The following is an 11276-nucleotide window of genomic DNA, read 5'->3' on the forward strand; positions in this document are numbered from 1 at the left end:
TAGACCTAAGTATTTCTTGGATTTGGCACCATCTAGATGTACCTACCTATAGTAGTGACAGTATTTGAAAAGGCCGGGCATGGTGGCTCACGCCTGTAATCTTGGCACTTTGGGAGGCCAAGGCAGGCAAATCACTTGAGCCCAAGAGTTCAAGACCAGCCTGGGCAATGTGGCAAAACCGCATCTCTACAAAAAATAGCAAAATTAGCCGGGCATGGTGGCAAACAACCTGTGTTCCCAGCTACACGGGAGGCTGAGGTTAGAGGATCACTTGAGCCCAGGAGATTGAGGTTGCAGTGAGCCATGATCATGCCACTGTACTCCAGCCTGGGTGACAGAGCAAGACCCTGTCTGAAAAAAAAATTTTTTTTGAGATTTTCTTTCATACACACACATACACACACACACACACACACACGCACACACACACACACAAGAAAGGAAGGAAAGGGCAGAGGAAGTTATTGTAGAACAGGAAGCTGCCAATGTACTGGGAAAGCTTTAGAAAATTTTGCTAATAGAAGATGATTCATTCCAAAGTGCATTGTTGCCTCATGTAAAAGATTCTCCAGAGTCTCTCTCAGCTTAGAAAATAATTGGTTTTTGACTGCAGCGAGACTGAGCACAAATCCCTTTCAGCTGGATCAGGCTTGAGTTCTCGAGGGTAACTGTGAGTCCAGCAGTTGCTGCAGCTGTCAGTCCTCACCCCACAGCAATGACTGTCACACGCTCTTCTGCCACTCTCCAGGGAGCCTTCAACTTTGTTAAATCACTGTTTGTTCAATTTAAACGTAGCACTTCATGCCCGCATCATCATCCAGCAACCCCAGATTCAAGGCTGGAACTGAGGCCTCTGACTTGCAAACATTTACACACATCCTCAACCTAACTTCATCAAAGTAGTTTGTACAACCGATTTTATTAAAGGGTGATTCACGTACCCTGAGAACACATCTCAGTTTGTCTTTCAGCCTTCGTTTTCACCCCAAACTGTGTTCTGTCTGGTGCAGAGCGCCATGCTGGTTCCCAGGTGCCAAGCAGCCTCGCTTTGTGTCCACTATCGTCACGTCTCGCTCCTCGTGTTTATATGGTGTGTGTCTGTATCAGTCTGCTTCTGTTCACTTTCTCATTTATAGAGAACACTGAAAACCACTCTGAAACACCGGCAGCTCCTGCTCTACCTCCTTCTGCTCCTCCTAAGCCTAGACCCAAACCTAAACCCAAAAAATCACCTGTGCCTCCGAAAGGGGCCACTGCTGGGGCCAGCCACAAAGGTGACGAAGTGCCTCCCATTAAAAAAAATACCAAGGCTTCTGGTAAGCAGACCCCCGTCCCTCCACCCAAGCCAACAAGCCGAAACACAACCCGAGAGGCTGGTGAGTATGCCCCCAGTGTCCTGTGGGGTCACTTCTAGGGTGCCTGGCTCTGGGATGGGGCTAATTGTTTCTTCTATGTGTGATGGGCTTTGGTGTCTTAGGACCTTACACCAGCAGATTCAGCTCTGACACAAAGAATGCCCAGGAGATTCCTTTGTTGCTGTCTACCAAAGGACCATCAACTCATTGAAGAGTTCACCTCATTAGCTTTTGAGTGAATGTACTGGTTTGAGTGTCCACTGTCAGCACCAGTTGAAGGATACTTGGAGTAGTATGCCCGGTGGATGACAATGATCTGATATACTGATGACATTATTTAGACATTGACTGACCTTCTACCTATATGAGTTTATGGATGGCTTTTTGGCTTGGATTTTCTTTCAAAATATCTTAGGTTTGCATGTAAAAATGTGACAATTATAACTTTGATACATTTGCTGGATGTTAATGTGTTAAATCCTCAGCATCCATCGTCATCTCCCTCCTGATAAATGAAAAAAAGGGTTCATATGACCTGTTTCAGCTCCACCCCACCACTTTCTACTGCAGTCAAAACTGTTTCAGTGGAGCTGAAAGTTACCTTCTCAGGGCTCCACACCTTCCCTGTAGACTTGCGTGTTCTAGGGCAAAGCATCCTGGTGTCCTGTGGTTTTAAGTTGCTATTACAGATCACCAGTGGATGTTTGAGTGACCTGCAATACCTTCATGCAATACGTATCCAGCTTTGCTTTACAATCAGATATGCTCAATGCAAAGTGGAAACTCCCATTTTTCTAGTGAAGAGGAATAAAGATGCCTACCGTGTACTTTACCTTTTAAAAGGACATTAATCAGGCCAGGCCTGGTGGCTCACACCTGTAATCCCAGCACTTTGGGAGGCTGACTCAGGTCCCTCACTTGAGGTCAAGAGTTTGAGACCAGCCTGGTCAACATGGTGAAGTGCCCCCTCTGCTAAAAATACAAAAATTACCTGGACATGGTGGTACACACCTCTAATCCAAGCTACTTGGGAGGCTGAGGCAGGAGAATCGCTTGAACTCAGGAGGCAGAAGTTGCAGTGAGCTCAGATCGTGCCACTGCACTCCAGCCTGGGCGACAGAGTGAGACTCCATCTCGAAAAAAATCTTACTATCCTTAAAATTAATAGCAGCTTTCTAGCAGTTGTCTGCCAGGATTTGCCTTGGTGTTGATCTTTTCCCCTCATAATGTATGCCCTTAATGCTCAAATTCAGAGAGCGGTTTAGTTGACAGTATAACAGATCTCTGAATGCCAGTAGACGTCCCTCTCCCTGTGCTCCTCCCTTCCCACCTTTGACCTTTAGTGTCTGGGTCTCCTCTAATAAGCTCTAAACTGAAATGTCCCAGAATGGTGTGCCAACAGTGCCCAGTGGCCATCGCCTCAGGGGCCAGCTGTCCTCACCCATCAGAGTCCGTTCATGTTGGGATCTGTGTGTTTTCCAGACTTCCTAGCAAACCCTAGGAGCATTGCTTAAAATAAGGCAGGCACTGATCTACTTCCTGAAGAACAGCCCCAAACGATCACTCTGTCATTGGGAATTAAGCTCCTGTCTTGCACTAGCTTCTCCACTTTCCCATTCTCCACATGGTAGTGGCTCACTCTGAACTCGGCTTGGACTCTCTTTACTTCCCTGAGAAGAAAGCCGATGATTCACACAAGGACAGAGAGCAGCTTTCATGAGCGATTTTGAGGTTTTCTCTAGATATTTTGTTTGAAGACTGATTTAGGCACTCATGATGTTCCTAAGAGAATAGCACAGTCATTTTAGTCATTGTATTGTAAAAGGCCCGACCTTTTTAGAGGCTATCACAGAGAAACGGGGTTGCATTTAAGTACACCAACAAGGCCATCATGTAAGGATCGTTTTATCCAATACTGATAATATCCCTTGATGATCCGACTGATACTCCGTTTGTGAACATTTAGAACTTTCTGCATGGTAACTTTGTTTTATTTGAATAATATGGACCTTCCAGAAAAGTTTGTTCAAATGCAGCTCTTGATGTTCAATCCAATGATTTAAGTTCTTAAAGCAGTCATCAGTTAAGATTCTTTTCTCTATTATTAAGTTAGTATAAACCTCCACCTGCCCAGGTATCAGTTTTAGAACATTCAGCCTCTTTGCTGGGGAAGTAGGGGTAAATCTGCTTGATTTTGGTTTCTCATTGTTACACGTTATTAACAACAAACATACTTAACAGAAGAGAGGTGGCATGTTTTTATTATGCCCTTAATTCAAGGTAACTTAAGCAACATGTTTGCTTTCAACAAAGACCTGTCATTTAAGAAGGTTCTTTAAAAAAAAAAAAAACTATAATGTGGCTTGAATTTGCACTCTGAGCATTGAAAAAAATATTTTTCCTCAAGCCAAGCTAAAATTAACTTTTCTGTTAACGATGAAAGACTTTTCTTGGCCGGTCATCATGGCTCACGCTTGTAATCTCAGCACTTTGGGAGGCTGAGGTGGGCAGATCACCTGAGGTCAGGAGCTCGAGACCAGCCTGTCCAACATGCTGAAGCCCCTCTACTAAAAATACAGAAATTACCCAGGCATGGTGGCAGGTGCCTGTAATCCCAGCTACTTGGGAGGCTGAGGCAGGAGAATCACTTGAACCCGGGAGGCAGAGGTTGCAGTGAGCCGAGCTTGTGCCACTCCACTCTAGCCTGAGTGACAGACTGAGACTCTGTCTCCAAAAAGAAAAGAATTTCCTTTACAAATTATTAGAATTGATATGTGGAAAGAATTCTGTTTAACTTACCTAAGAAAATAATTGAACATGGTTAGGCACCAAATCCTTAGCGTTTTTGTTGTGAAAAGTAAATGTAGAATGGATGTTGATTGAAGGAGTCTGCTTAATGAGTTTGACTTCTAGGCTAGGGAAGGTTGTTTTTTATAAAGATGTATTAACAAGTTTAGATCTGGGGGAGAACAGTTCTATTTATGTATATCTTAAACCATAAAGACCCTAAAACCATAGGGACTCCTTTTAAGCCTGGAACCTGTCACTAAAAGAGACTGGCTTCTTTAGTATCAGTCTAATCAGAATTAATGAAGTTTTACATCTCATTGTCTATTCTTTTATTTATTCTTCATCTCTTCACCCTCCCAATTGACTTCAATAAAGTCATAACCAGAGGTAAGTTACAATAATATCTGTATACAGTGTGGATTGGCTTCATGATACTAACAAGGTATTTTCTAATCGTTCTATGAAAGCTAGTTGAACCCTCATGAAAAGAAGGAACTTACAACATTATAGCAGAAGAAGCCATTACGAGAAATTTATAGGTCATAAAAGTCTTGAAACAGAAGAGTATTCTCAGAGGAGTTTATTTTATCATCATGTATTTACTAAGATGACATAAAGAAAGGAGTAGTTAATCTTTTTGTTCTGAAACTGTTTGGGTTGAGGGTGCCCTATCTGTAAGTAGGCAAATATACTGTAGCGATCCTCCAATGAAGATCTTCTGGGACCTTAAGCATTAAGGAAGATTACATTTGTGAAAGTGGGGTCAGAAGACCTGAGAATGATATTCTTTCCCTTAACATTATTTAGGACCAGGCATGGTCCTGTCTATAATCCTTTGGAGTCACCAAAGCCTCTCACTTTGCGAGGCTGAGGTGGGTGGATCCCTTGAGCCCAGGAGTTCAAGACCAGCCTGGCCAACAGGACAAAACCCTGTCTTAACAGAAATATGTTAAAAAATTAGCTGGGCATGGTGGCACACACCTGTAGTCCCAGCTACTCAGGAGGCTGAGGCTGGAGGACCACCTAAGACCAGGAGGCAGAGGTTGCAGGGAGCCAAGATTATACCACTGCACTCCAGCCTGGGTGACAGAGCAAGACCCTGTCTCAAAAAAAAAAGAAATTAGGAGCAACCCATGTAAATATATTTTGTAAAAAACAAGTTTTTTCCAGGCTTTTGATGTTTTGAAGGGAGTATACCTTTCCTGTGTGGCCATGGGTTTTCCCTTTGCCCCATCTCTACTGCAGATGGAAGTAGAGGCCAGCATGGCAAGCTTCCTTCTCTGGAGCTACGGGAACAGCTGGATTGCATTTTACTCTTTTAGCAGTAAGATGAGTGATTTTGTTTTTGACCCAGAAAGGAGCTGGATATATACTCCAGCCTCTTCTGAATACGGGCCACCACTCTAGTCCTAGAAGGACATCATACAACATGTATAATTTATGATGAGCCCAGCTGTGTGCTGCCCCCAGCTAGCTGCTGGTGTTTGTCCTCTGCATACCATAACATTCCTTCTTGAGAGCAGACTGGGCTTTCTCAAGTGACCCATAGACAAGGAGCAGAGGATTCTCCCTTTGGCTGGCTCAGCTAAAGACTAAAGGTGGGAGAAGACAGAGGGTTCCTGTTCCTCCAAGTTTTGTCATAAACATCACTTACTCCTTGCTGGATTGTAGGATGGGAGGGACAGAAGACAAGATCATTATCTTTATTGGCCTATTTTCTCTTACTCATTTATTTGACAAATTTTAAAGGGAACATTTTAAATGTTGTTGACAGTTACATCTTAGTTACTTTATTTTAAAAAGCATTGTATTTGATTTTTTAATGCAAAGTCTCTCTGTTGTAGCTGGCTCCTCTCATTCAAAAAAACAAACTGGCTCTAAAGCATCAGCTTCGCCATCCACTTCATCCACCTCATCTCGTCCCAAAGCTTCAAAGGAGACAGTATCTGGCAAAACAGGGACAGTGGGGACCACCAAGGGCAAGAAAAAAACTGGCAAGCAGGCAACGTCTTCTCACCTGTCCTCAGACACAACCACTTCTGGCACATCCAGCCTGAAAGGAGAGCCTTCGGAGACCAGAGTGGAGAGTCTCAAACTCGAACAGACTGTCCCTGGAGCCGAGGAGCAGAACGCAGGCAAATCCAAGTCCACGATCCCTCCAACCCCTGTGGCTCCCACACCTTCTCCTCCTGCCCCTCCTCTCCCTCTTGAAGATCAATGCATTACTGCCTCAGATACTCCCGTTGTCCTGGTCAGCGTTGGAGCTGACCTGCCCGTCTCTGCCTTAGACCCAAGTCAGCTTCTTTGGGCTGAAGAGCCAATGAACAGAACCACTCTCCACTCAGGCACTGACTTAAGTGTTAACAGAGAAAATGCAAAATGGTAAGTTGGGGAACAAGCTCCCTATTTTATCTGAGAACTAAAGATCACTAATGTATTGTGCTGGACATGAAGCAAACAGGTTTGCTTTCTTTTATAATTTAACCTACTGAGTGTTAGGCATACATATGATCCAACCATTGGTAGAGCCAACAAATACCACTTGAGATCGGTGTTTTCAAGTACAGTTAGAGCCTGCCTCAGCACTACCCAGCGGTCCTCAGTTCCCTTCTCTTTCCTTTCAGTGCTTATTTTAAATCTTTACCACGTGGGTCCAGTCTGCTCACCCACTCACATCAGCAAGTTACTGAGCTTTCCTCTTCTCCAAGAACATAAAGAAGATCAGACGAGAACTCTCAAATTGGAACTCTTTTTTCTCCAGCAGTAGAGTTGGCCCCCTTCTTGTTCCTTTAAATTCCCACCCAGGTGAAATGTTAGGTCCTCTGTGAAGCCATTCAGTACTTCCAGACAGAATTGATTATTGTGTCTGCTATCTGTAGACAACCCTTTTTCCTACCTGTGGGACAGAATTAGCCAGCGTACCCAGCAACCAGTCCAGAGTCTGATATGCCATAGGCACACAAAAGATACTCATTGAATTGTTGAAAGAAAATAAAAAAGTGATTTAAGATGGTTATAGAAAAAATCAGCCTACTTTAACATGCTGGAAGCAGTGTTGAAGATACAATGACCCTATTGCTAGATTTTATAAATAGAGTATAATGGAAGATAAAAGATAGTGCTCAAGTAGTCTTAGTTTCATTTCAGAAGGTACCTGAACAAAATGGGCCAAGGAACTCGATGTTGTCTCATCCTCATTCAGTTGGGGGGTTAGTTGCTTTACCGTCACCCAGTTGCCCAAGCCGGAACCCTGGGGTTCATCCAAGGGTCCTAATTGTCTTTCATTCTTTGCATCTCATCACTCCCAAAGTCCTATAAATATTCTACAGGCAAATAAAACATATTATCCCTGTCCCACAGGTATGAAGTATGGCTGTCAGAGTATAGTAGACGCAATGATCAATTCTGTTTAGCAAAGGCTTAGAGCTCTTGAATCCTGGCTTTTTGCTCCTGTGTCTAAGAACAAAATCTGTATTCATTCTTCAAAGTATGTAAAAGGGTCTCTTTCAAAACAATCTGTCATATTAGACTTTAAAAAAAAAATATTACATTAATTATGTTGGTTTTGATCAAGAGACTAAAATGTCAACTTTAATTATTTAATTGCTGATGATAATAACTTTCATTTATCAAATACTCATTTAATGTCAGGAACTAAGCACTGTATATGTATTATCATTTTATTTGTAGCGGCTTCCCAAAAGTATCCCTGTTTTATAGATTTAAAAAACTGGCACTGAGAGAGCTAAAATAGTTTGCACAAGACTGCCCAGTTGGTGGTGGTGAAGCCAGAATGCATACCCAGTTCAATGCTCTGAATGTATAATTTCATGTTTTCCAAAGCAATGGCTTCTATGTCTACTGCCATTTCTCTTCTGTTAGTTTTTTTTTTTTTTTTTTGGGGGGGGGGGCGGTTAAAATCACTTAGAGCACCAATATGTGAAGGACAGCCAAGAAAAGATAAATGTCAAATTACAAATTAATTCATTTTCTTTGACATTTTAATAAAAGATACAGGAAAAGAAGATTTTTTGAAATGAATGGTTATGGTGTCTCTCTTAGGACATTTTGTGCTGCTGTAACAGAATACCTGAGACTGGGTAATTTATAATGATTAGAATACTGGCTTACCATCCTGGGGGCTGGAAGTCAAAGATCAAGGCAGCAGCATTTGGCGAGGATCTTCTTTCCGTGTCATCACATGATAGAAGGTGGAAGGGCAAAGAAGACAGAAGAGTGAACATACTCCTGTGAGCCCTTTTTAAAATGGCATTCGTCTATTCATGAGGGCGGAGCTTCATGACTTAAACACCTCCCACTAGGTCCTACCTCTCCACTCTTTGACAGTGGGGATTAAGTTTTTAACCCATGAATTCTGGGGAACACATTCAAACCCTAGCAGCATTCTTAATACTTCCAGCATATAGCAAGTGTCTTGATTTAACTATACTGAGTATTTTCCCAACATTGCAATCACTTCCAACCATTAGAACTGAACATTCATTCTTACAGCACGTATTTTTTTATTGCCTTTTCTGTGCTGGACAATGTACAAAGTCCCAAAGATACAAAAGTGAGCATAGTTAAGACTAGCTTTTACCAAAATATTGTCTGATATGCTCAGGAAGTATAAATGTTTAAGGTAACACCTGAATTTTGGGAAATAGATTGGGTATATGGGGCTATTGTTCAATGTACTAAAGAATAAGGTGCAACATGTAAAATGCTTCCTGATATAGTCTTACACATTCAGAGAGCTCACATCCAAAGGTGGCCTGACTCTATCCCCTTCATTTCCGCAAATATTTAAGGAGTGCCTTTTTATTGTGTTAAGCACCACACTACATACTAGGGGCTTAATATCAGTCTTCATCTCAAGTATATGAAAAACTGTCAGACCGAAGAGGTAACCATCTGTTCTTTATTCCTACTATGAGAGGGAGTGAGCTTAGGACATCATTGGCCATCGAGGGTGTTTATAATAGATATTCCTGTGCATCAAGGTAGTTATAATGCTTTCCTAGAAGAGGCCATAGGGATTTTCTTCTCAGTATATTCTTCAAAATTTAAATTTCAGTTTATCCTACAGGGATGGTTTGTGTTTGCTCTTGAGTTAATGAACCTGGAGTAAGTAGTCTCTCAAATTGCCTTCCAAATTCTTTCTTCCTTTTCAAGTGAATATTTGAATTAGAATATCTGGCTCTTAGTCACTTGCTCTTTACTTAGAACTTTCCCTGTGAGTTATGTTTAGTCAACTAATGTGTGAAAATCTTGTCATTTTATGAAGAGACTTCTGTTTGGAATACAAAATCAAAACTTTCAAGACGACAAGTGGCTATGTATAAAAATACCTACCTCTCTTCCCATCTGGCAGGGTACTAATTATTTGGTAGGCCTCCATTCATGGGCAGCTTCATCAGTAACACGTGTGTGTGGTAACAGATAAGGCAAAAACTAGTAAGTCCCTTTGGAGGCCATATCCAAAAGGTTACTTTGTACAGTTCATTTCCACAAACATTTACAGAATGTACTCTGTTGTCCAGTGTGCCCATGAACCCTGCTGGGGAAAATGAGGGCTAAGTCACGAGTTGATTAATACAGATTTGGAATATATTTAACATCAGGTCTAATTAATAACATAGCTCATTAAGTGTAAAATATAATTGTACAATAAATGTAAAATTTAACAGGTAGACCGAGAGTCTTCAGTCTGGATTTTAGACTAGACTGGCTACCTTGGTTAGGCAACTCACACATGCCCTTCTTTGATTCCTCAAACCATGCATTATCTACCCTTCTTATACAATAGAATACTTGTAAATTGTAGATGTATGCTGAATTATTTGAAAACCATGAAACATAAAATACAAATAGTAAGATTAGAATAATAATCAATATAAAAAATGAGTGAACAATGACACCAACAAATGAAGGGCTTATCTCTCCAATATTCTTTGTTCTGTTATTCAGAACATATATTCATTGGCATGTATTTTAAATGCGCTGTGATCACCCATGATGGCAGACATATTCCAACAAGAATGGCTTCCAGTGGCAATCAACTAAAAACCCAGACTGTGGAAAATTTTTCCCATAAAAATAGATCTCTTATTTAAGATGAGATTTAACACTGTGGAAAACAGTATGGTGGTTCCTCAAAAAATTAAACATAGAATTACCATGTGATCCAGCGATTCTGCTTCCATGTGTGTAGCCAAAATAATTGAAAGCAGGCCCTTGAATTTGTACACCAGTGCTCAAAGCAATTTCATACACAACAGCCAAAAGGTGAAAACACACAAATGTCCATTGACTGGATAAACAAAATGTGGTATATACATAGAGTGGAGTATCATTAAGCCTTAAAAATGAAGAAGATTCTCACACATGCTACCACATGAATGAATGAACTTTGCAGACATTATGCTAAGTAAATATGTTAAATACAAAGGGACAAACATTGTATAATTTCTCTTAGAGAAGGTACTTAGAATAGTCAAATTATAGAGTCAAAAAGTAGAATGGTAGTTGTGAAGGGCTGGAAGATAATGGTTATGGGGAGTTGTTTAATGGTTACAGTGTTTCAATTCACACACAATTCAGGAAGATGAAAAAGTTCTGAAGATGGTTGGTGGTGATGGTTACACAGTAATGTGAAGGTGCCTAATGCCAGTGAACTGTACGCTTAAAAATGGTTAAAATGGCAAATTTTATGTTACGTATATTTTACACAATAAAAATGAGATTTCCTGTTTCCCTCTTTGAGGATGAGAAGATACTCTGTTGGGTTTTTCTGATAAGTGAGAAACAAAATTTTGACGGTGCTCAGGTTTATAACCACAAAGTAGAATTTTAAATACCTCATATTCTGATGAAGTTGATCTGTGTTTATTACTAGAAGAACTTTTTACCAGAAAGCAATTTGGGGGATCTTTATATCTTAAAATGAAGATTACACTATTTTCAATATGACATTTTTAATGTAAATTACTATATATTTTTTAGTCTTGTCTTTGAAAATTGGCAGTCTTTGTATATTAATAGTAACTCTTTAAGCCATAGACTTTTACCAGGCTAACTAAGAGAAAATTCTTGCATTCTTGCATCCTTGCATATCACCTTTTTTCTTTT

General features: G+C 40.8%; 1 protein-coding gene across 1 annotated transcript in view; it reads left to right on the top strand.

Moving 5' to 3' along the window:
* The first annotated feature begins 487 nt into the window (after nt 1-487).
* The window catches only part of PHACTR2 (phosphatase and actin regulator 2), a 57153-nt gene continuing 46364 nt past the window's right edge, over nt 488-11276 (top strand). Inside the window, exons 1-2 of the mRNA XM_017517744.2 lie at nt 488-1376; nt 5990-6527. Of these exons, the coding sequence (XP_017373233.1) occupies nt 1088-1376; nt 5990-6527 (827 nt within the window). The 5' untranslated portion in view covers nt 488-1087. The remainder of the gene's footprint in view (nt 1377-5989; nt 6528-11276) is intronic.

Source organism: Cebus imitator, unplaced genomic scaffold (genome assembly GCF_001604975.1).
Source record: "Cebus imitator isolate Cc_AM_T3 unplaced genomic scaffold, Cebus_imitator-1.0 Scaffold642, whole genome shotgun sequence".
Taxonomy (NCBI): Eukaryota; Metazoa; Chordata; class Mammalia; order Primates; family Cebidae; genus Cebus; species Cebus imitator.